This window comes from Polypterus senegalus, chromosome 2 (genome assembly GCF_016835505.1).
Source record: "Polypterus senegalus isolate Bchr_013 chromosome 2, ASM1683550v1, whole genome shotgun sequence".
In the NCBI taxonomy this organism is placed as follows: Eukaryota; Metazoa; Chordata; class Cladistia; order Polypteriformes; family Polypteridae; genus Polypterus; species Polypterus senegalus.
Window position 1 is genome coordinate 113,285,512 of NC_053155.1, and position 26,711 is coordinate 113,312,222.

A 26,711-nucleotide genomic window follows, 5' to 3' on the forward strand; every position below is an offset into this window, starting at 1 on the left:
TACTGTCTACCAAAAATCCTGAAGAAGAATGTCCGGCCATCTGTTCGTCAACTCAAGCTGAAGCGATCTTGGGTGCTGCAACAGGACAATGACCCAAAACACACCAGCAAATCCACCTCTGAATGGCTGAAGAAAAACAAAATGAAGACTTTGGAGTGGCCTAGTCAAAGTCCTGACCTGAATCCAATTGAGATGCTATGGCATGACCTTAAAAAGGCGGTTCATGCTAGAAAACCCTCAAATAAAGCTGAATTACAACAATTCTGCAAAGATGAGTGGGCCAAAATTCCTCCAGAGCGCTGTAAAAGACTCATTGCAAGTTATCGCAAACGCTTGATTGCAGTTATTGCTGTTAAGGGTGGCCCAACCAGTTATTAGGTTCAGGGGGCAATTACTTTTTCACACAGGGCCATGTAGGTTTGGATTTTTTCTCCTAAATAATAAAACCATCATTTAAAAACTGCATTTTGTGTTTACTTGTGTTATATTTGACTAATGGTTAAATGTGTTTGATGATCAGAAACATTTTGTGTGACAAACATGCAAAAGAATAAGAAATCAGGAAGGGGGCAAATAGTTTTTCACACCACTGTATAAGATTATGGCTAACTGTTGGAGAGGTGTTCACTGGAAGGTGCTTTGTGGAATAAAAACTCTTTATTGTATTTATATTCTTATACTGTAGACTGAATTGCTGTGTCTGGGGCTGTGTCTGGAGCCCCCTTGTGGTTACTAAGCATCAACAGGATGATAACATACATACAACACCACAGGATTCTTACAGTCTGCTTTAAATATAAGATTCAAACCTTTTGCTATCCTTGAGATGTGCCTAGAACTGAATTGAAGTCCACCTATGGCAAATTGAACTGATTGGACATCGTTTAGAAAGGCACATAACTGTGCATTTGAGGTCCCACAATTCACACTGCATGTCAGAACAACAACCAGGCCATGAAATCTGAGGAACTCTTTGTAGACCTTAACAATCAAATTGTGGTGAGAAATTCATCAAGGCAAATCTATAAAATCATTTGTAAAATTTTGAGAGCTCCCAGGAGAATGCTGGCCTCAATAATTGTGAAATGGAAGAAGTGTGAAGCACCACAACTATTCCTAGAGTTGGCCATCTGGCCAAACTGAGTAACTGTGCAAGAAAGGCCTTGGTCATGGAGGTCCAGTGATCACAGTAACAGAGCTCCAAAAGTCCTCTGTTGAGATGGGAAAACCTGTCAGAAGGATGACCATCTCAGCAGCACTCCATCGATCCGGGGCTTGGACTATGACAGCATTACAAAAAAGATTTTCTGGTCTGATACAAAAAATGAACACTTTAGGCAGAAGTGATTTCCCTATGGTGGTGGTAACATCATGCTATGGAGATGCTCCTCAGAGGTAGGGACAGACAGGCTAGTGAGAATTGACAGGAGGATGAATGCAGTCAAATACAAAGAGGTCCTACATGAAAACCCGCTTCAGACTGCGACAGTTCACCATTCAGCACAACAATAACCCAAGAATCCTATGACTGCTCCTGAGTGGCTCAGCTAAAGTCCAGACTGAAACCCAGTAGAACATCTGTGGAGTGACCTAACAATAGCAGTTTATAGATGCTTCCCATGCAATCTAAATGAGGTTGAGAGGATCTGCAAAGAAGAATGGGACAAACGGCTTAAATACAGGTGTGCAACACTTGTAGAGACTATAACACGAAGCCGTGAAGCTGTAATTGCTGCCTAAGGGGTTTCTAAAAAGTACTGAAGTAAGGCTCCAAATACTTTTACGAACAGCAGATTTCAGTTTTTGATTTTTAATATATTTGAAAATCTTTGTGAAAACATGTTTTCACTTTGTCATGATGGATTATTGAGTGTAGACGGATAGACATAATTGACAAATATTCATTTCAAACTATATCAGCAACACTGTAAAGTATGCAAAAAGTGAAGGGTCTGAATACTTTAAATTCACTGTAGGTACACCTTGGTATATCTTAAGAACAATGTTTGCCATGACTTACGGCATTGTGTCTCATTAAAGAAGTTAGTCATACACAATTTGTATGGCTCTCGTTGACTCATTGTGTTTTAGACCACCCTAATGTTTGTGATACGTACAGAAAATGGCTACTATATTGTTATCAGTTTAGGGCCAATACTGTTGGCTCAGCTTCCCTAAATTTAATTAAATAACTGGTACATAACAATATGCTTTTAAAGGCCAAGTTGGTGCCACAAGTTTACTTCATACATCCATTTGGTTTCTGCTTGACCCCAAATCTTTTTTTACTGGACTGCAAGATAGAGTGTCAGCTGTTAAAAGAAGTGTTGGATGGAACACATGTGATGTTCTAAAAGGACCTCATCTGCTGCTTTCTTCCATGTTTAATTTAAAGCCAGGTTTCACCTCCACACCAGAATATCAGGCCTATTATATACTGATCTCTCCAATTTTTCTGTTACAAATGCTCTGACAGTGAACCAATTCCAAAAGGAAAAATTAACATGATGTACTTAGATGTACTTATCCAAGTCTGGTGTCTATCAAAAGGTCACATTTGCACTAAATTTGATGAACGCTTGGCACCATGCAATGAGAGTACTCTAGGAACGTACTCCTGTCTGCACACTCCCAGAAACACAAACATATGGGAACGGAGGGAGGCTGAACAGAAGACTCTGCAAAGTTTTTCTGAATTTGTAACCATTGTGGTCCCTGGCCGGGGCTGGAGCCCGGCCGGGACGCCCAGGAGGACCGGAGGAGGGCTTGTGCCTCCTCCAGACCGCGAGGGGGCGTCCGTCCTGGTTATGTTAGGGGCCTCGGGTACAGGGCTTGGAAGCCCAGCCCTGTAGTGACCCGTGGCCACCGCCAGGCGGCGCCCCAATGCCTGCATATCCCTGGAGCCCAGCACTTCCGCCACACCAGGAAGTGCTGGGGGGAAGACGACAGGGGACACCCGGACAGCTTCCGGGTGCGCATCCGGCACTTCCGCCACACTGGGGTGTGGCTAGGACTGATTGCCGGGAAGCAGCTGAAGCCCATCCGGGTTCCCATATAAGGGGCCGTCTCCCTCCAGTCAGCAGTGGATGTCGGGTGGAAGAGGACAGAGCCGGAGAGAGGACGGGAGGCGACCAGGAGAAAGGCATTGGACTTGTGTGGCCTGGACAGTTGGGGGAACGGTGCTGGAGGCACTGGGGGTGCACGTGAGCACAAATTGTAAATAATACTTGTAAATAAACGGTGTGTGGTGGAACCATGTTGTCCGTCTGCCTGTGTCCGGTTCCCAGTTCACACCATCTTCACTCCAGTTTACAGCGTTTCTCCTAGAAATACCTTTACTGTTATTAGTGTAATCCCCCTGTCCCAGCACCAGAGTGATGATGTGTTGTATGTAGGTTAGCAAATGCCAGTAGGAATTTCAGTGTGCGTTGTACCCATGACAATAAAGACACTATAAACCAGTACATTTATAAAAACTTTAATAATCCTTCAATGCTTGTTTCTCTAAATTTGAGCCTAGTATAAAGCCTTTTTCTCTTTGTGGTATCATTTGCACGTATTCCTAAATGATAACATTTTGCCACAGTGTCCTCTTTCGCTCCATTTCCAGTATTTGGCTAAACATGGGTATCGAGCACACTATGCTGTTTTACCAGACTTGGGACATGCTTATCACAATGCTCTGATCTCAGAGATCCTTTGGTTAAAATTCTGACAATTTTTCCATCAAAACCATCACTGCCAATCACTCAGAATCCTTGGACTGTCTCACTTCTCACTGCTTTTTGGGCATCAGCCATCTCTGAAGTTCCAACCTCACAGTGTTGTATTTTTTCAATTTGACAACAAACCAGCCTCCACCATGCAAAGCTTTGTAACTTGTGGTTTTCAGATACAAATGTGTGGCAAACAGTGGCGTAGCTAACTTGCTGAAGGCCCCTGTGCAGCGCCCTGAGGTGGGACCCTCCTGTCAAGCAAAACTGCCTGATCTAGGGGCCAGCTGGGCAGTGGCATCTGTGACCGTGTCACTATCAGATCACACGTTGGTGACAAACAAACAAACCGGCACTCTAAATTGAATTTGTAATAACTTTTTTTAAAATCGCTTTATTACAGCCACTGTAAGTTAGCAAAAATAAAATAAATTGTGAGAATGGAATGTAGGTGGTGTGGGTAGTAGTAGTACATAAATATATGAAAGATGTGGACCAGCTTACCTTTCCAAGGCAACTTTGTGAAGGAAGATGATTAAAATGTAACATAAGCTAGAAAGTAGAAACTGTTCTGTGCTATATATCAATTTGTAACAAATTAAAATGACAACACCGGCTGACAGGATACTACTACATAACTGCCCTGTTTTACATAAGTTCTGAGAAAATGGACATTATAAAATCAGGTGTCAATGGTTCAACAAATTTGCCTCGTGGGTAGGAAATTGCATTGTCATATATATTGCTTGTTTGTCTTCAGTAGTTTCTCCATTTTTAACAGTTTCAGCAGATAGCACCTGATCTGAAGCCGTTATATCACTACTTCTAGACTCGGTAGTTGAAACCATTTCACTCACTGCATAACCTGCTTGCGGCTGTTGCAACAATTCACCAGAATCAGCATTCATAGTTACTACCGCTGGCCCTTACCAAGATTTCTACCTTTCTCAAAACTGAGCAAGCTTAGCATTTATCTATTCCTGTTGCAGGCATACACTGCCACTGGCTGACATGGCGTTGTATGGCAAGAGCAGAAAAAGCATCATATTGTTCAAATATTTGGCGTTTGCTGACTAACGGGGACCATAACTTAACAACAGAATCACTATGATTTACTGTTTATGAGTTCGAACTTTGAAAACTGTTGACATCAAAGTACCAAAGTAACAATTATTTATGATAATAATGTATATTTATATTATTCGTGTGATGTCCTTCAATACTTCTTTCGTTCACGTCCGCTATGGCACGCCAAAAGACTCCATATTTGGGAATGTGCACTTCTCTGCAAGGCGGACAAGGCCAAGTTGTGCCTCCGATTACGCTCTGAGCCTCCGAACTCCCAAAGTCAAAATTCGTGTCAACTGTAGGCCTGCCTAATACGTAATATCATTATGGACTGGATTGGACTTGCCTGGTGATGGTGCAAACATGCCATTGAAACTGTGAATTATTAATGCAATGAACTGTGCAAGTGATTTAAGTTATTAAGATAGTTTTTTAAAATCTATATGCCCCCCCCAAGTTCATAGGCCCTTGTGCTTTGCACAATCTGCACAGTCCATTGCTACACCATAGGTGGCAAATTAATCCAAACTTGTATGAGACTGATGTACATGTTGGTTCAAACTTACCTGGAAATCACATTTCTTTTGGTTTGTCAAGCACCATTTTCACAACTGCATAACCTCATTGAATGTCACCTTTTAAACGATGTCCAATTCTTTAGTTTAGTCTTTCATACAATACAGTTGTCTGTATCCCTTGGTTTTCATCAGATGATTCAAAAGGTAAAACCCCAGGCATTTTTGGACCCATTGGTTGTGTTCCAGTGATCTGTTAAGGTGAAAGGCTCTGGAGGTTAAGATATAAATGTAGCATTTTAGGAGGACATACATTCATTAGGGTTTAGCTTCTGTGGCTTCTCTCCACTGGATCATCTGGCTTTCAGGCCTACAATCATCCCACTGCTAACACCATGCTGCATGTGCTGATGTGTATATGACTTGTTCTTTATTATAACTTCCCATATACAACCAAACACACACACACACAAAGTCCTTCTTGCATATACGTCTCTCCACTGTGACATGAGGAAAACAGGAGTAGAATTGGGTGTGACCAATAAGAACTTTTAATGAAATAGACGACAATGTCACTGGTATATTCTTATTTATGTGACAGGTGAGAACTTAATTGCTGAAACTGGAATCATAAGACAAGAAAGGGTCTATCAGTTGGGAAAACTATATATATAAACATCTAAATGTGGAAGTGTGTGGGTGTGTGTCCATCTGTCTGTCTGTCCGGCCCGGAAGTGCGAGGCAACAGCAATGAAGCTCAAAGAGCTGGCAAGGCAGCCCCAAGTTAATGAGTTGGGAGACAAATTCGCTTAGCCGCTGATAGACAAGGGAGGTGAGCATGTCCGTAAAATGAAACCAACGACTCTGCATTTCAATTTTATTTCTGACGATTTCAAAAGTTTCTAGCAGCCCGGGCATTTTACAGCACAGGCTTACACAGCTAGTTAATATATATACACTCACCTAAAGAAATTGTTAGGAACACCATACTAATACGGTGTTTAACCCCCTTTCGCCTTCAGAACTGCCTTAATTCTACGTGGCATTGATTCAACAAGGCGCTGAAAGCATTCTTTAGAAATGTTGGCCCATATTGATAGGATAGCATCTTGCAGTTGATGGAGATTTGTGGGATGCACATCCAGGGCACGAAGCTCCCGTTCCACCACATCCCAAAGATGCTCTATTGGGTTGAGATCTGGTGACTGTGGGGGCCATTTTAGTACAGTGAACTCATTGTCATGTTCAAGAAACCAATTTGAAATGATTCGAGCTTTGTGACATGGTGCATTATCCTGCTGGAAGTAGCCATCAGAGGATGGGTACATGGTGGTCATGAAGGGATGGACATGGTCAGAAACAATGCTCAGGTAGCCTGTGGCATTTAAACAATGCCCAATTGGCACTAAGGGGCCAAAAGTGTGCCAAGAAAACATCCCCAACACCATTACACCACCACCACCAGCCTGCACAGTGGTAACAAGGCATGATGGATCCATGTTCTCATTCTGTTTACGCCAAATTCTGACTCTACCATTTGAATGTCTCAACAGAAATCGAGACTCATCAGACCAGGCAACATTTTTCCAGTCTTCAACTGTCCAATTTTGGTGAGCTCGTGCAAATTGTAGCCTCTTTTTCCTATTTGTAGTGGAGATGAGTGGTACCCGGTGGGGTCTTGTGCTGTTGTAGCCCATCCGCCTCAAGGTTGTGCGTGTTGTGGCTTCACAAATGCTTTGCTGCATACCTCGGTTGTAACGAGTGGTTATTTCAGTCAAAGTTGCACTTCTATCAGCTTGAATCAGTCGGCCCATTCTCCTCTGACCTCTAGCATCAACAAGGCATTTTCGCCCACAGGACTGCCGCATACTGGATGTTTTTCCCTTTTCACACCATTCTTTGTAAACCCTAGAAATGGTTGTGCGTGAAAATCCCAGTAACTGAGCAGATTGTGAAATACTCAGACCGGCCTGTCTGGCACCAACAGCCATGCCACGCTCAAAATTGCTAAAATCACCTTTCTTTCCCATTCTGACATTCAGTTTGGAGTTCAGGAGATTGTCTTGACCAGGACCACACCCCTAAATGCATTGAAGCAACTGCCATGTGATTGGTTGATTAGATAATTGCATTAATGAGAAATTGAACAGGTGTTCCTAATAATCCTTTAGGTGAGTGTATAGCAAAACCAGAAATTGTTGTCAGTGACTCAAAGAGGTAATTCCAGACTTCCTAAACAGTAATAATCACATTTATATTTTTAATTTGATAAAGTCTTTCATTTTAACATAAAAACACAGAAAAAAACCATGCTGCAATCCTTGACTTTTAAACAGGCCATGTATGATGTGTCATTACTTGTCACATGCGCTTTAAAATGGGCAATTGTTGTGAAAAAACAGAGTTCTAAGTACAATAATTCCAAAAAATGAGATCGGGAGAGGGGGATTGTCAAACCACAGATAGAAACAAAAAAAAGGGCAATGTAGATTCTTTAAAAGTAAAAGATTTATTATTCTAAAAGGCTGTTTAACAAGAGGCTCTTAATAGCATAAAGTCACAAAAGGCAATTCCTTCAGAATAGGCCATACCCATAGCAAACACAGTCTGAACGTGAAATCCAAGAATAAATTAAGCTTTAGGTGAAAAATCCAGTAATTATCAAAAGCAACAAAAAAGAACTTGAGAATTTACCACACCACAAGTTGACAGCAGCCCCTTGTAGTTATGGGAAGGGGGATCACCCACAAAAGAAAAGGAACATAGCAGAAGACACTTTGACGTATAGGAGCTAATCAACAAAGTTAACATATAAAATGAACAAAGTAAACACAAATTCGGCATGTGAACCCCAGCATGGGAGAGAACCCTGGCTAAAACACAACAGCACTGAGGACATATTGCTGGGTGTGAAAGGTGCCGTGAAAACATAGCATGATGTCACCAAGATGGCGACAAACTGGAAGCAAACGTCTCCCTGTATGTACAGGTCTCTATCACCTTTGCACATCTGTATACTGCAATTTTTCCATCAATCTTCTTTGCAAAACTGCTCAGATTCTGTCAGGTTGCATGTTGCATGTGGATCTTGAGTGAACATCCTTCTTCATGTCCAAACACAAAGTCTCAATTGGACTAAGATCTGGATTTTGACTTGGCCACTCTGGGACATTAACAGATTTAAGCCATCCCTGTGTAGTTTTGGCTTTATGCTTGCCTTTGTTGTCCTGCTAGAAAACAAATCTTCTCCCATGGGGCAATTTCCTTGAAGACTGCAACAGGTTTTCTTCAAGGATTTCTCTGTATTTTGCTAAATTCTTCCAGGGCTGGATGCAGAGAAGCATTCCCACAGCATGTGCTATAATCGCCATGATTCACGGTGGGGATGGTGCATTTTTGATAATGTGCAGTGCTCAAACATGGAGTTTAGTCTGATGGCCGATTGGCTCAATTTTGGTCTCATCAAACCATAGAACCTTCTTCTAACTGACTTCAAAGTATCTCATGTGATTTCTGCAGACTCTAGTCAAGATGTCATGTAGTTTGTTTTTTATATTAAAATTAGCTTTCTCTATCTTTTCATAAAGCTCAACTGATGAGCTACAATTATTGTCTGCACAGTCTTTTCAAGCTTTTCACTATAGCTTGTAACCCCTTCAGAGTTATCAGAGGTATTTTGATGGCCTCCTTCACTAATCTTGCAGTCACTCACTTTTAGTGGACATGCCTGCTTTAGGCAGATTTACACTTGTGCCATACTCTTTTCTTCTCTTAATGGTTGATTTAACTGGAATCCAGGGGATACTCGGTGACTTGGATGTTTTGTGGCCTCCATCTCCTTCTCACAGAGTTGCCTGGAGTGTTTTTCATCCTCATTGTGTAGACTAGACCACAATACTGGCTCACCACAAGCTGGACCTTCCAGATACAGGTGTGTTCACAGGACAATGAACTGAAACCCTTCAACTAGAGACAGTTGATCATCATTGAACTAATCGGGTGTGATGGCTACATTTATTGAAAGGGGTGAACACTTAGATAAACAATTTCTTTGTGTTCTATATCTGTAATTAATTTAATTGTCAGAGATATCAGGGAGTTTCGTGATTACTTATCTTATATATATATATATAAACATCTATGAATGGAAGTGTGTGTGTCTGTCTGTCCGGCCTGGAAGTGCAAGGCTACAGCATGGCGCTCAAAGAAAGCGACTCTGTCGCCAAAGTGAAACCAGCAAGAAAAAAGAAACTTGCTTAGCCACTGATATACAGGTGGGGCAAGCACATCGGCAAACCAAAACCTGCAAGGAGAGAGAAACTCACTTAGCTATTGATAGACAATGGAGGAAAGCACATCGGTAAAGTTAAATTGGCGAAAAAACAGAGCCTCGCTTAGCTACTATTGCATAACAGATGCCATTGATCAATTGAAGTGCCAGAATCCATGCATTCTAGGAGCCCGGGCTTTTTACAGCATGTAGTATAAATCTAGAGACAAAGTTATAAACACCAATTCAGGTGAAGCTACATTGTGTACCACAGTTCACTTCTTACGGTTTAAGCATTTGGCTTTCATATGTGGTGACTGTGAATTAGACGTGTCTGTGTTTGTTTTGAATAAAATGCAGATCTCCCTTTATAGGAACCCACAGATTACACATTTGACAGGATGTTGAAATACACATTCAGACAAAACAAGTGTGGAAATTCCTCAAGACAGTCTACATAGAAATTATTAACAACATACATCTCTCTCTCTCTCTCTCTCTCTCTCTCTCTATATATATATGCGTGTGTGTGTGTGTAAAATCCAATGTCTGTCTATCTGTCCACTTTCACTACAAAACTATTTCAGATTCAGATCAGGTTTTTTGCTTGAACATTCGAGTTGATTTTGCGACCTCTCTTATCACACTAAGTATCATAGTTTGTTTGCGGTACCGACTTATTTGCGCAAATCTGAGAGGAACGCAGTAGGCTGTGGCCCTCCTAACTCAAGCACCAGCATGAGGGCGTATTTTACCTTCGCTTAGCTAGCGACGAGAGAGCTACTTAACAGATTCAGATCAGCTTTTTTTCTAGAATTTGCTTGAACGTTCCAGTTGAGTTTGCTTGCAGGAGCGATATATTTGTGCTAATTCGAGACAGAGGCTGCGGACCCTCGAGCATGACGTCAGGAGTGGGGAACCGGGCAGGGCGTTCCTCGTTGTCCTGTTTCACTACAAAGAGACAGGGGAAATTAGGGAAAAAAACAAAACTCCAACCAGCCAAATGGTACATGTAGGGCATGTAGAAAAACTACAGTACACTGTATTCCCCCATGGACTTGGGTTTAGTTGTGATTTAATAAGGAATCTTAATAATGTATTTGATGAATTGATAAACAAAAACACTTTTATCATGTCAAAGTGAATACAAAATGCAGCAGATCCTTCTAAATCATTAAAAACAAAATAGAAAACAATTTGTGCTGCCAAACACCTACAAATAGGCCCTGGTCTGGTCCAACTACTCATGTATGACCAGAAGTTAAATAATTAAGTATGGTGTCCACTTCTGTGCTGCTCTGGTGTTACACAGAAGTTCAAGTGAAATACAACGGACTCAAGTTGGGACTTGATTTTACCGTATAATTTCTGGTATTTTATAATGTCGGTTGTATAAGTGGGCTGCTGCAACAAAATGTGATGCGTCTGTGAAACTGGTGCGAGAGTGAAGGAGGCAAGAAGATGTAAAAAAAAAAATGTAATGTAGCATTTTTGAACAGTCGTATAAGTCAGGGTCTGATTTTATGATCGATATTTTGGCTTTCAAGACCCAACTTATACGTGAGTATATACGGAAGTTATTCTTCCGCACATCCATTATTAGACTTACTCATTGTGGTTCATGATAGCAGGGTTGTTTAGTAGTGATGGACGAAATGAACCTTTCTGAACCTAATGCACTGGAGGCTGGTTAACTATTTTAAAATGTTACAGCATGGCCATAACATTGGTTAACATTGTCTAGTCACTGTCAGCATGGAGTTTGCATGTGGAAGTGCATTTTTCTCCAGGTTTCCTTTCATGTCCTAAACATGTGTGTTAGTTTAATTCAACAGCTATGAAAAAAGTGAGTGCCGGTGTGCATGAGTGTGTTCTGGAATGATTCCTGCTTGCCTTTCCAACCTGTTGTGACCGGCTTAAGCCCCCGTGATTCTCAACCGAACTTAGCAGGTTTGTAAATGAATTTATAAATACAACTTTGAAGTGGCATCTTCTGGCTCAAAAAGCAATTTTTATACCATGTTAGATTGTCAGGTTTCAAACACAGTGCTTCAGATTTTGACTAAGAATTAAAAGAGTGGGTCAAATAAGAAACTACTGAGCATTCACTTCAATCTGACTGCACTTACTCTAGGGAGGGTCACAGTGCCAACATGTCGAGCTGGACAGACCAGGCCACACTATTCTGGTTGACTCCTTCTGGAGAATTCCTAGATGCTGTCAGGTCAGTCAAGACATAAAATCACCCCAGTATCTCCTGGATCTTCTCTCATTGGGCTGCGCCAGGTACATTTCTAAACCACCTCAAATGGCCCCTTGCAATCCTAAAATAATAGCACCTCTGGTTCAAGGTCCTTCTGTATTGCTAAGCTAATCTCCAAGTCACAAACAGTGAGCCTTCAAACATGCACAATATCGTCACGTGTGATCTTATTCTTTTCGTAACACACAGAGCTCTCAACCATAGGTAAGGAAGGGGATGGAGAGTAAATGGCAAGTCAAAAGCTCCATTTAAGGACTTGCTCCAGCATCAGTCTAACTTAACAGGTAGAAAATTCTTTGTTAGTTATGGCGATTGTACATCGGGGATGCATGATATTGTATATGTCCGTACCAGAAGGATCTATTCTGGATTCGCTGTTCTTTTCAATCTACATGCTTCCATTAGGTCAGATTATCTCAAAGCATAAGGTGAGCTACCACAGCTATGCAATTGACACAGTATTTATCGATACAATATAATTTATTTTTGCATAGCCCAAAATCATCCAGGGAGTGCCGCAATGGGCTTTAACAGACCCTACCTTTTGACAGCCCCCCAGCCTTTATTCTCTAAGAAGACAAGGAAAAACCCTAGTAGGGGAAAAAATTGAAGAAACCTTGGGAAAGGCAGTTGAAAGAGAGAGTCTGATGGCTCTGGGCTCTCTGATCCAATGTCTTAGCAGTATTTCCGACTGGATGGGTAGAAACTTTCTCAAACTAAATAAGGAAAAAACAAAAAGCTTAGTGATTGGAAAACATGGATATAGTAAGACCATTAAAAATAAACTCAATCCCTTAGGTTTAAAAATCAAGAGAGCGATAAAAAGTTTAGGGGTAATCATTGACTCTGACCTAAATTTTAAATCACATATTAACCATCACTTAAATCACTTAAAGAATATAGCCAAACGTAGACCGCTTAAAACATTACAAGACACTGGAAAATTAGTTCACCCTTTTGTTTTTTAGTTGATTAGATTTCTGTAATGCACTCCTAACAGGACTACCTAAGAAAGACATCAATTGTTTGCAGTTAGTGCAGAATGCAGCAGCCGGAATCGTAACTAGAAAAAGAAAATTTGAGCACATCTCGCCAGTTTTAGCATCATTACATTGGTTACCCGAGTCATTCAGAATTGACATTAAAATATTACTAACAGTTTATAAAGCCTTAAATAATCTCATTCTATCCTAGATTTTGGAATGCCTGTTTCCACTTACATTCCAGGTTGTAACCTTACATCTTCGAATGAAGGTCTGCTTATAATTCCAAAGCTTAAAAGTGGTGAGGTAGCATTTTGCCGTTATGCCCCCAAAATCTGGAATACTTCACCAACAGAAATTTGTCAGACTAATAATGTGGAACCTTTTAAATAACTGCTGAAACCCCATTATTTTAATTTGCCATTTTCATAGCTGTATTTCCGTTGTACTCCTAATAGACTGTATGAGCATAGAATTATTATATTCTTCAGGGATCAGTAATCTGTTGTAATCCTCACTGTTCTCTGCTGTCTCTTCAAATGCTTCTGTGCTGGCATTCTGTGCCACCACCACCACCTGATCAAGGCACCATGCAGCCCCCCTGAGATGATGGAAAGTGGGCAAGTGTCTCGACTGTCCACAAGACCAACATTTATGACAGGCAGAATGGGGCTGTGTGGTCTTTTGCCCTTGGAACTCCTAATGATTTTGTTATTTCGTCAGCCTACTGAAGGCTTTTTATTTCTGTACACCCGGCCATTTGATCTAACCTTGTTTTGTTGTTACGTATTCTTTAATATTATTACCTTATCTTAATTGTTTTTCTTTTGTTGTTAACTTTTTCTTTATCATCTTGTAAAACACTTTGAGCTACATTGTTGTATGAAAATGTGCTATATAAATAAATGTTGTTGCTGTCATTATCTTCAAAACTAATGCCACAGCACCATTCTGTTAGTCAATCTCATGATCGCCTCATTACTCACTCAAGAACAAAACTCTGAGGTACTTGAACTCATCCACTTGGGGCAGCTGCTTCCCCTTAATGACATAGAAGACAACGCTCTTTGAAGGACAGGACCATGATCTCAGCATGGAAGGAGCTGATTATCACCCCGATTGCATCACACTCATCTGTAAACCATTCCAGAGTGACTGGAAATCATAGGCCTAAAGCCAGCAACACATTACACGATTTTTTTAGCGAGAGGAGATGTCACACTCGATGACTGCCTGATTGATCTCACAATTTGACATCGTCAAGCGACATGAGCAGGAATTTCATGGGATGGCAAATTACACATCTTCTTAATGATTTTTAAGCATAGTTTTACATTTCAAAAGCTATGTGAGCTCACCATATTCCAGCTTGACAGAGCAGGTGTCGCTGAGTATATGTTTTACAAGTAATGGGGAGTTCAGATACAATTTTACCTTTTTCTTCTTTTTCTCTCTTCTGTTTGCCAGGAGATGCTCTTCTCATTGCTAGGTCAAAAACACCAGTGTTTTTTATTCTTCATATCTGCATTATACACATTGTACCTTCATCTGAGTGCTCAGTGGTTGTCAACTCTCACAAATGCAAAGCCTGCTCCTACAACTTAAGATGAAATCAAACCTGTTTGATATCGGTTGAGTCTTAGACTCCTTAACTACCGAGGAAGATAACTGCTAGTCATGGGAGTGCTACTCAACTGCTCCCGACTTGCTAAAATCACGTAACTAAAGTCTGTGGCTAAATGTCATGCAGTGCGACAGGACCTTAACAGAACCACATCTCCTCCAAATAGCAGAGATTCAACCCTTAGCTTTCCAAACTGGACAGTTCCCTGACGCTCTTGACAGCTTGTGAATTGGAAAAGGAAGAAGACAATCCCTTGCTGACAAGGTGACCCAGGGTAAAGGTAACTACACAAACACAAGTGCCACTGCACTGGTAAAGAGACCAACCCAGAACCCTATCCTCCTGTAGTACATTCTGTTAGATACAACAAGGCTTCCTGTCAGAAGTTTCTTCCATGCCCACAAACTATATGTACATAGGACTGAGAATTACCTATGACTCTCCATATAATTCTATCCATCCATCCATCCATTATCCAACCTGCTATATCCTAACTACAGGGTCACGGGGGTCTGCTGGAGCCAATCCCAGCCAACACAGGGCACAAGGCAGGAAACAAACCCCATGCAGGGCGCCAGCCCACCACACCATATAATTCTAGCAGATGCAAATTGGTCAAATTTTTCACATACATGAGGGAATTTGCGTTACTCCTCCAGGGTGGCGTATTTCTTTAAACCAAAATAAGAATATTCTGAAATGGCCCAGTGAATGCTCCACCTCAGTCTAATTAAGAATATGCAAGCACTAAAATACTGAATATAAATGGTGAAAATTGAAGTTCATATCAGGTCTTCAATCCAACATGAGATATTGAGAGCCATTTGCAAATCAGAATGTTAGAGGGGAAAAAAAACTCACACAGGATTTGCAAAGCTGTAAAGCCTTTACTGTCAAAGTTACCCATAAATGAATTCATTTTACTTACCTGCTTTGTGTGTTTTGGGGTTGCAAGGGCTGTAGAGCATTCTGACAACACTGGGCACAAACCAGTGGGTATATAGAGCTGGGCACACTTAGAGAGGGACAAGTTAGAGTCACTAATTAACTTAAATTGGACAACCGAACTAAACAGGAGGACCTGAAGAAAAACCCACACAGACACAGGGAATATATGTAAAATGAGACGGCTATCTACTGCGTCACCACGCTGCCTGCCAGCATCACATATTGACTCAAAAAAGTTGAATACTAATGGAATTACTTATATGTACATACACATCTTCTCCATCCAATCTGAGGTCACAGCAGAGGCAGAATCTATCCTGAGCACAAGATGTGACAACTTCAGACAGGACACTGGGCGATTGGAGGGCCTGTTTGCAACAGTTAGTTATCATATACATTGGCTGGGATGCCTCAATCATCGAAGGACCAGGGGAAAGAGCTTATTCCGGACACCATCTCCCCCAAAAGCTAGAAGGCAGCACCCCAGCTTGCAGCATGTTAGCTTAACCGCATTGCGGCCTGTGGCCACCGCCAGGGGGTGCCTGGATGTTTCCTGGGCCCTATTTAGCAGCACTAGCACCACACCCTGAAGTGCTGTCAGAAGAAGCTCATTGGACACCTGGAGTGCTTCCGGGTGTCCAATAAAAGGAGTCAGCCACCACTACTAAAGGAGCCAGAGTCGGGAGGAGGTGGACGGGGAGTAGAGGTGGAGAAAGAGAGAGAAAGAAAAGAAAAGGACTGGGCTTTGGCACAGTTTATTTGTGTTGTGCTGCTGTGGTGAGTAAGATAAGTGCTTCCCCACTGGAATAAATGTGTGCTGTGTGGCAAACTCGTGTCTCCGCCTGTCTGTGTTGGGGTTAGGGCGGCTAGAGAACCCCTGGGCTTCACAACATATATAAACCAAACACCTGTGCAGTCTGTGCTGCGTATGCTCAACTAGAGCCACTAGATGGCATTTGTATGTGCCAGACCTGTGTGCAGCACACGCCAGCGTGCAACGATAACGACAAAGATAAAGAGACATATCGTTGAAATGAAGCAAACACTGCAGCTCAACAAGATGCAAGTGAAACACCTCAGCAGAGGAGGACACGGCTTGAAGTCAGTCAGTCATTGTCCAGCCCACTATATTCCAACATAGGGTCACGGAGGGTCTGCTGGAGCCAATCCCAGCCAACACAGGGTGCAAGGTAGGAACAAATCCCAAGCAGGGCACCAGGCCACCACAGGGCACACACACACACATACCCACACACCAAGCACACAATAGGGACAATTTAGGATCGCCAATGCACCCAACCCGCATGTCTTTGGACTGTGGGAGGAAACAGGAGTACCCGGAGAAAACCCATGCAGACACGGGAAGAACATGCAAACTCCACACTGGGAGGACCTAGGAAGCGAACCCAGGTCTCCTTACTGCGAGACAGCAGTGCTAGTCCACTGGCTTGAAGTCTTTACTAAAAACACTGTCTATCTGGAAGTGCTTTCAAAAGACAAAGATATGGTATCGCCAGTGTCTTCTTACCAAAGTCAGTGGCGCAGCAAGCACAGGTGGGTCCACGTCCTCTGCCCTGGGTCATTCTTAAGAGTTAGCTGAGGCCTCTCCAAGTTCACAATTACATAATACAACTTCTAGGGAGTCTTGGGGTTGTTTTTGTCCCGAAGACCACGCACAGCTAGTTTAACATAACCTGCAAGTCAGTGGGGGAGAATGAGGAGGGGAAATTGGATGAATAGGATTGGCAAGCTTGTTAAGCTGAATAGATGGATTTTGACATTAGATTCATATACACAATAGAAACTTGAAAGTACCCTATATGAGAATGACCTAGGAGTCATAGTGGATTCATCACTGTTACCTTCCAGCTTTTACAAGCCATTAAGAAGGCTAACAGAATTAAGATTAAATTAGATATACTTCTCTCCGAAGGGAAACTTTAGAGAAGAAACCCATATATATATAAATATAATACTAAACAAACAAGCAGCAACTCCCCAAACACATATAAGAACATCTGGCTTTGATAACAAAGAGCTGCAGCGGTCAATAAGAGGCTTGAATGTGACAGTAAGATGGCAAGACCTGACTAAACATACCCCAGGTTTACATTTAAATCCAGCAGGTCCTGCTTGCTGTGTCCACAAAGGGAACATGCCGTTAGTTAGGTTATATAGCACAATGTATAGAGTACCAGTCCAAGTACATTAAGATTTGCACTGCACTGGTGAGGTGTCACCTTGGAGTACTCTGTGCAGTTTTGGTCTCCGGGCTGCAAAAGAAAAGACATAAAAGCACTGGAAGAAGTCCAGAGAAGAGCAACTAGGTTGATTCCAGGACTACATGGCATGGGTTACAAGGGAGGACTGGAGGATTTGAACCTTTTCAGTTTAAGCAAAAAGAAATTCAGGTGACATGAATGAAATGTTCAAAATGAATATATGTATTAGTACAGTAGATTAAGACTTACTTTAAAAAGACTTCAACAAGAGCACAGGGACACAGCTGAAAAGGGTTCCTTTTACACAAACATTAGGAAGTTCTTCCTCACAAAGAGAACTGCCGACACTTGGAATAAGATATCAAGTAGCGTGGTGGACAGCTGCACTCAAAGGGCATTCATTCAAACTTGTCCAAGGTGTTTGAATAGTCTAAAAACCTCAGACATGGAGAGAACATACAAGCTGTATGTGGACAGAGACCAGGCATGGGAACTGGATCTGTGAAGCTACAGCACTAACCCTACCACCCTAATGCATCAAATATGTATAAATAAAACTCAGAAAATAATATAGAAGGATCAGTAGAAGGGGCAAGCAGTTGCTTCGCACTGCAACAGAGGCCTGGGTTCAATGTCCAGGCTTGTGTGAAATATCACATTTGACACATAAAACATTCAGTGACTCAAAATTGACCCAGGATGAACGGATGTGCCGGGGAAGAATGTTCTGGGATACATTCAAGTTAGTGCAACTTTTTAATGGTATAAGTGGGTTCAGAAAATGGTGCACTCTGGTGGCGAGAGGAAACAAGATTAAGAAAACAGGATGGCATCAGCCTTGCACCATCTCGCAAAAATGGCAGGAGCTAGTTTGTAAAATTCGATTTTCTCTTTTAAAATATAAGAATTTGCATGTTGGAAATTCATTAGTATTTATAACTATTAAGTAAAGGGGATTCTTTTTTTTTTTTTTTTTTACTTCTATAAAATACATACACACAGCAGGTTCTGTGACCCTTCTTTACAGGCAGGTAAGCGCAGCGACTCGGCTGCCTGGCTTAAGGTTCAATACGCACCAGTATCTGTGTCCCACCCGTTTCCAGGAAGCGTCATGGGCATAATTTCTGTGTTAACAACGAAGACCAGAACAATGCCAACGCAAGCAGACTAATCAAGCGTGTCAACTTACCTTGCTTTTTCACTGGCATCCTGGGGCTCGGTGCGTTACTCCTCATCACAAGGTGGCCAAGTACGCGGTCGTTTCTCCTTCCCAAGCGTAATTTTTCCCACCAACTGAGCTTTTCCCAAAACTTTTGGGGTCAGCTGAATGCTTCGGAGTGAATTGCACTTGCTTCACTTAGCATTACATCCTTACCCGTGACACTTCTCTGCCTTTGTTTTTTCCTTTCTTTTTTTTTTTAACACAGGATCCAACCGGATACTCTTTATCCCAAGAGTCACGCCAGCAGAATAAAGAGGAAGTCTTCGCGCACCTTTTTGTTGAACAATAATATCAATTATGATTTATTTTGTTTGTTTGCATTAGGTTAAAAATGACAGACCATGTTATCAAATTCCCTTATTCAGACAAGAAATTAAAAAAAGTTGTTCAGGGGTCCAAACACTCCTGAATGGTCGCGACTCCTTTTCCAATCATTTTCCTCCATGGTAATCACAAGCAGCCACTGGCATGATGTCAACGATCCTCCCTAGCGATTACCAGTAGCGGCGAGCAGGAGGAGGGGCAAACCAATCAAGGCGCTGCACTGGGGCAGCACGTGCCGAGGGATTTACTTATTAATATCGGGAAGCCAAAAAGCATCAATTCGGGACGGGGAGTGTGAAGATGAGCACAGGTAGGTATAGGAGCTGGACTCAAAAGATGGTCAGACGCGTGTCTTACGGCAGGATTGTATACAAATGGTTTAACTGCAAACTTTTTTCTTGTGGAAATTAATTTTAAACGGCTATTTGATTCCACATGGCCTCCGGCTCTCCGTATACGTTCTTTGGATATAGCTGATCCAGAAAATGAATGACTGGATGAATGGATAAATGTCAATGTTCTATTTCCCCAAAAAAGTTTCAGCGTAAGTAATATGACTGAGATTAGTTGAGTTATTCTTGCCAATCCCCAATGCTGTTTTGATTATTTGAACGAACCAGTATTGCTAACATGTTTATCCCAGTGAGATGTTCTGTACCTAAGAGCCCATATGCTGCTCAGGAGTCAGCCGGTATAGCATTGTTGGATTCATCATTCTTTAAACCTTTTGGATTGGTGCTTTCAGGAACTCTTCTCACTGATTCCCAACGCACTCCAGCCAGGGCGACGCCTATCGGAAAAACCTCATAAATTTTCCATAAGAATGCATGGTTGTGCAATGTTGCGTTTCTTGTTGCTTATTGTTTTAATATGCAGCCACATCTTCTTTACACTTCAGAACACCAAAAAGAAAAAAATAAATAAATGCCCATGCCGTCTTCTCTTCGCATCACCCCATTCCCGTTACTTCCCCGTCATCTCCACGGAGCTGCAGCAACAGCAGCAGGCGACTTACCTTAGCAACGTTACTATTCACTGCGAGTGATAGAAGAAGGAGCCAATGACAGCAGCGCTTCGCCAAGCCGTGTGCATCCACTGTACCAATTGGAGAGAGAGTTAAGGGTGGGGCTTATCAAGCACAAGTTCAAAGTGGGTTTATTATCACGTGGTGCTGAACATGGCTGCGGCCATTGGAGCCGTGCGACTTTCTTAGGGATTTCGTTTGAGGGTTGATTACTCCGTGCTGGATATTAAATGCAACGGATCAGATCAAAACAGTAAAGTGATAAAGGTAAGATTTTGTTTCCTTTGAATTTTGGTTGCAGATGCTGTATAACTTTATAGTTATAGTGGTGTTGTACTGCCAAGGTCACGTTGACGATTTTACAAGCTTATTTAGTAATCATTAAGGAAATTAGGTTACTATGGCACGACTGTCAACACGCCAAGCATTGCTTCCACTTGGAAATGCTTCTTTAGCACAGTGTTACAAGTTAACAACTCAGTTTAGGCACTTAACGTTCATTGTAGGAGCACGCTTTGCTAAGATGAATCTTTCATGTACAAGTATAACCACCATCATCAAGATATGTGACTTGCAGGAATCAGATTTTCATCTAATATAATATTGAGGCTTTGTGAAAAAATGGCAGTTCCTTTCAGAACACTTCTGTGTGTGATTCCGGTTCTTTCATCTGTTTAGTTGAGGGTAGCATGTTGTCTCAGTGATAAGCGACAGTTTAGAGAAACTAGCTCCATGTCCCGCACGGCCTGTGCCTGCGTGCGATCTGTATCTGCTACCCACGATGGTGTTGATTTCTTTGATAAGATAGATACTTTATTAACCCCCAAGGGGAAATTCACATACTCCAGCAGCAGCATACTGATAAAAAACAATATTAATTGAAGAGCAATAAAAAAAAAAGCAGTGCAAGTTAAAAAATGCAAGGTGGAGAGTGCGAGGCAGGTGTAACAGTCTGTAATCTTGTGTAGTGTTAACGTTTAGCCCCCCGGGTGCAATTGAAGAGTCGCATAGTGTGGGGGAGGAACAATCTCCTCAGTCTGTCAGTGGAGCAGGACAGTGACAGTAGTCTGTCGCTGAAGCTGCTCCTCTGTCTGGAGACGATCCTGTTCAGTGGATTCTCCATGATTAACAGGAGCCTGCGCGCGACCTGTATCAGCTACCCACGATGGTGAGGATTTCTTTGGTGCTCTGGGTTCTTACCCTTGTAACCAACAAGGGGAAATTGTAAATGATGTGATGTGCGCCCTGCGTTGGACTGATGCCCTAGTCAAGGCTGGCACCTGCCCAGTACTGCTCTGTAATGCTGAACCGGAATAAGTGGGACCAGAAAATTCATGGACGGGTGGTTCCTTGAACAAACTGAAACGGCATTAAGGTGAAGAGTACAAAAAAGGTAGAAAAGGCGTTATCGAGCAGTTTGGGCCAGAATTTGATTACGCTAATATATTGCAAAAACAATGTCACCCAAAATATATTTTGTTATTTACACCATGTAGGTTGTAGCACTGGGAGAGAAAAATTTTAGTTTTTTCGTTGACAAAGTATACGAAATGATTCTGCCTGAATGGACTCCAGTTCTGGAAAAGAACAAAGATGTCCATGAAAAAATAATATAGAAAATACATTACAGAACATAATGGTGGACAGTTAGATTTTTTTAGTTTTCAAGGCTCTCAATGTCATTTACAAGAAATTTAAGTAAAGAGGATTGCCATACTGTCTTTGGCTGAATTACCTGTTCTCATTTAAATTGTTCTGCTGTTCCAAAAATGTTTTGTACTAATGCATTTTCAAAATAAACTGAATTTTGGCCATTTAAAATAAGAAATTTAGATTGCAGAAAGGAACTCCTTGCATCCATCCATGAAATTACCAAACCTAATTGAAGTTTAGTGAATTTTAGTGTGGGGTGTTGAGGAGTCTTTTTCTCAGAACCATCAAGGCAGCTGTGGATGGGGTTCCAGGCTGCCACGAACCAACCCCCCAAATTTACATGTATGGGTCAGTTTAGATGCCCAACTTACCCTAACGTCCTTATCTTTGGACTGTGGGAGGAAAAGCATAGTACCTGGAGAAACCCCACAGGCATGGGAAGAACATGCAAACTTCACATAAGCAGTGACTGGATGGAATTTGAACCCACTTTCCTAGAGCTGTGAGGCAACTGTTCTAGCTACTGTGCCAGTGGCCCACAGGCATTTTTATGAAGTACATGCTCTAGTAGCATTGTAAAGGGTCTAACAGGATTAACGTCAAACAGAGCCTTGTATAGTAAAACACAAGAAAAAATCTGCACTTGTCCTTTAAAATTGGCCAAAATTATTTTAACTGTTAAAAGTTTCTCACTTTTAATGAAAATGCTTAAAAAGTTATTACTACTATAATATTAAATCGAAATTCGAGACTCATGCTGTAATGAAAATGGGAAAAATTGTCTCTATTAGCCAAATTAAAATTGATTAGCAAGTTCATCTGCTTATAAAGAACTATCAGCTTGGCATGTTTCCACTTGCCATCAAACCCTCTTAATATTAAACATTTTTATGCAGACATAGACATCCTCTGTTCAGAAAAGCTTGTTTTTTTCCTTTTTTAAGGGCAACACCATTAAGAGTTCAGGGTCAAATGGTAGAATGAGACAATTGTCCTCCAAACTGATCCATCCATCCATTAATAAACCTGCTTAATTCAGTTCAAAGTCGCAGGGCTAGGATGTACAGCGTATCGTTACTACAAAGCAGGGAGCTGACTGAAAGATGTCCAAACACGTGGATATCTTATAAATTGCAATTCACGAAAAATGAGGCCAAGTGTACTGTGTGTCCCAATTGTAGGCTAGCTGTAATGATTGTGTCAGAAGGTGACTTAAGATTAAAAGAGAAGAGTTTTAAATAACTGTGGATGGCATAAAAAGTCACAAAATAATTTAATACAAATGCTTCAAAGGGCAACAATTACCTTCTGATATAAGACTAACCTATACTGCTGGCCTGTAAAATTGCAACACTGGGAGCAAGAACCTTGCATATTGGCTTGAAACTTGTAGGATGGATGCATGATAGATGTGAAAATGATTATAAACACAGCACATATGGAAATGTTTGTTGAGATGCACTCCGAGGCATACAGTAGGGACCACTGCTGGCAGTTAGTGTATTTCTAGGGACCAAGCACACCCTGGCAAAGAGATCAACAGCCATACATTTAGTTCTCAGACTTTGAACGAGGGAGAATTGTGGATAAGTGGAGTATCCTTCCAGCTCTTGGGCGCTTGCGTTGGATGCTGTAAAGGAGTAAGGCATCAGTGTGTAGTAAAGAGTTGGACCCATCAAATTGAGTCACCCTGATGCAGACTTGGCAGCGATTCACTGAACAGACACATCACAAGCTGTAGCCCAGCTGTTTGGGTCTGTCACACACTGATCAACATCATCTTCAGCAGCAGTGCCTTCTCACCTGCTGCCCATTGCTTCAGATAGATACTTTATTAATCCCAAGGGGAAATTCACATAATCCAGCAACAGTATACTGATATAAATAAATAGATAGTAATAAAAATGAAAAAAAAAAAAATATAATAAAAAAGCCTTGACCACAGGTACTTTGACTGCATTGGTGCCAAGAACACCACCAACTGCAGGGTCACTGCCATATGTTTTTGGATGACTCGGTTTAACTTACTACACCATGATGCAGAGCCCTATGTATGGAGACACTATGGTGAAAGTCTCCTGGAGGCAAGCATTTTCCAGCACCACAGAGGAGCTGGAGGCTGAATTGGTACCTTTTTCACAGAAGTTCCATATACCATCGGAACAATACTTGATCATATGTGACACAAAACATCCTGCAGTTCCAGGATGAGCACCACGTGTCACTTCTTTCTTCACCTGCACATTCACCAGATTTGTCTCCAACTGAGCATGTAGGGGACAACAGCTGTGCGAGAAACCCCATCAGATACCAAAGGTGAGTTTTGGGCACATTTGTAGGCTTCATGGAATGCCATTCTGTAAACACACATGCAGCATGGCATGTCTTCTTGGCCATGGCAGACCATGTAAAAGCAGTTATTTTAACTTGTGGTGGATATACCAAATACTGATTATAGTCCCATACTACTGCATACTACTTGCAGACCTATAAATACCTGGGAATGCAGCTGGATGATAAATTGGACTGGACTGCCAATACTGATGCTCTGTGCAAGAAAGGACAGAGCCGACTATACTTCCTTAGAAGGCTGGCGTCCTTCAACATCTCCAATAAGATGCTGCAGATGGTCTATCAGATGGTTGTGGCGAGTGCCCTCTTCTATGCGGTGGTATGCTGGGGAGGCAGCATAAAGAAGAGGGACGCCTCACGCCTGGACAAACTGGTGAGGAAGGCAGGCTCTATTGCAGACACGGAGCTGGACAGTTTGACATCTGTGGCAGAGCGACGGGCACTGAGCAGGCTCCTGTCAGTAATGGAAAATCCACTAAACAGGATCGTCTCCAGACAGAGGAGCAGCTTCAGTGACAGACTGGTGTTACTGTCCTGCTCCACTGACAGACTGAGGAGATTGTTCCTCCCCCACACTATGCGACTCTTCAATTCCACCCGGGGGGTAAACGTTAATATTATACAAAATTATTGTCTGTCTGTTATACCTTCATTGTTATCACTCTTTAATTTAATATTGTTCTTTATCAGTATGCTGCTGCTGGAGTATGTGAATTTCCCCTTGGGATTAATAAAGTATATCTACTATGCATTATGAGAAATATGCTATACTCATGTACACTATGTAGCATAAGTAATATTCCATATAAATATTGTATTTCAATACTTAAGATAAATACAAGTGGAAATGCAACTAAGTTTTCTGTTAACTGTCAACTATTTTAGAGTAAAGTAGCAATTTAAAGATCTGACACATAACAAATGTGAACTTGAATCAAAAACAAGGGGAAAAAACAGCATTAACACCTAATTAAGGAATTGACTGCTCTGTGTTAATAAAATAAGTCTTAAAAGTTTTTTAAGGACAACAGTTATTGTCAATATGTTAATCAGGAAATTTGTAGCAAGGAAGGAGTGTCCCTGGTGCTCCCTGTGTGGAGTTTGCTTCAGTTTGTTCCCACAGGCCAAAGAAGCATTATGTGAATTGACAATGCAAATGCATCTCCTGTGTGTGTATTCACACTGTTTCGGTTGATTTTGGTTTTTAATTCCCATTGACCATTTAGAAAGCTGCTCTTAAACATACCCAATACCAGGGAGGTTTGCATTGATTTCTATTCCAATATATAAAGGATCAAAGCTTAATAGAATGTTTAAAAGTACCTTTCTACATTTATTGAAGGGTTGTCAGCTGTTGCTTTGCTGCTAAGGGGCAAGTAGGCCCCGAATGGTTTCTTAAAAGGAGATTTTTCCAGTAGGGGTCAGCATACGTTTCGTTCCCCACTGCTGGACTCCTGAACAGCTTTCAAACCAATCCTGCTGGCAAGCTTGCAGTATTGTAGTTCTGACAATTATAAATCGATAGAAAATGTTTTTTGCAGAACAAAGTTATTTGATACCATTAACACAGACAGGCCTTTGTTGTTAGCCTACTAACACACTGTGCCAGCGGAAGTCAGATTTGATTAAAAGAAACCCACAGTTAAAGTGTGTGTGCTCAAACTACCACTTCATTACTTTTACATAACAGAGATGGTGGTGGGTCCAAGGGGGCTTTGGGCTTTACACAGTAAACATGGTTGTAGCTACAACCCACTACAGTATACAGTCCCAAATTTTATTATTTTTTTTTTATAGTCAGGTATGTCTTTAAATCTGGCTATGTGAAATTTCTATCCCCGTTAAAGAAATGTCATCTTTTCTCCTCATTGATATTTTCATGGATAGTATTTTTAAGGCACAATATGTGCACTAAACAGTGCATAATTTTGGGATTAGTTGCATCCACTCTTGCTATTTTATAACTTCTCCCCTTTCATCTTTTTTACTGATGTCAGGTGTACACTAGAATGGTTCAGAGTGTAGCACTGAAGCAACTGATATGAACATTGTGTCATCCAAAGCGGACATCATCACAGTTGTCTCTAGGAAAGGCTCATGTGATTTTTCTAAAAGTATGAGAGGTAATAGCTCATCTGTATTTATACAGATAGGGTTGAGTAGTTCAGGTCTTCATCATGGGCGAGGTTACAGTATTGAGAGACTGAAATATTGATGTAACCAAAGGAGCAGTAGTGTAGGCAGGATAGCAAGCATTGGCGTCAAGTGCCCAAAAGGAACAAATTGCAGTTTACTTTTCAACAGTGTGGACAGCCACATCCATTATAGGCTGAGTAAGCAAATCAGAGAACTAGTGTTTCCTGTGTACCTACTGTATCATATGAAGTAAACTCACCAGCGTTAATATTCACCCCTTTACAGTAGAGAAGCAAAAAGCACATCTTTTGATATGTTCTGCCACGTTTTGCACATTTTTGTATTGAAAATATTGTATTCTTTCCAGCCCTGAACCACAACGATGCCTGATGAT

General features: G+C 41.5%; 2 protein-coding genes across 13 annotated transcripts in view; one reads left to right on the forward strand and one right to left on the reverse strand.

Annotated features, from left to right (window-relative positions):
* The window catches only part of dlg2 (discs, large homolog 2 (Drosophila)), a 1,682,723-nt gene extending 1,663,764 nt beyond the window's left edge, over nt 1-18,959 (reverse strand). For 3 of the 11 annotated variants that reach the window (XM_039744361.1, XM_039744353.1, XM_039744354.1), the window contains exon 1: nt 18,796-18,954. In XM_039744361.1, coding sequence (XP_039600295.1) covers nt 18,796-18,841 — 46 coding nt within the window. In that variant the 5' untranslated portion in view covers nt 18,842-18,954. Of the gene's footprint in view, nt 1-18,795 lie in introns of all 11 variants that reach the window. The other 8 variants (XM_039744362.1, XM_039744355.1, XM_039744359.1 and 5 more) reach the window with 5 other exon arrangements.
* A 435-nt stretch (nt 18,960-19,394) lies between these two features.
* The window catches only part of tmem126a (transmembrane protein 126A), an 11,831-nt gene continuing 4,514 nt past the window's right edge, over nt 19,395-26,711 (forward strand). Inside the window, exons 1-2 of one of the 2 annotated variants that reach the window (XM_039744387.1) lie at nt 19,395-19,462; nt 26,685-26,711. The exon at nt 26,685-26,711 is cut by the window's right edge and continues 107 nt beyond it. In XM_039744387.1, coding sequence (XP_039600321.1) covers nt 26,700-26,711 — 12 coding nt within the window. In that variant the 5' untranslated portion in view covers nt 19,395-19,462; nt 26,685-26,699. Of the gene's footprint in view, nt 19,463-20,314; nt 20,444-26,684 lie in introns of those variants that run through there. The other variant, XM_039744386.1, reaches the window with a different exon arrangement.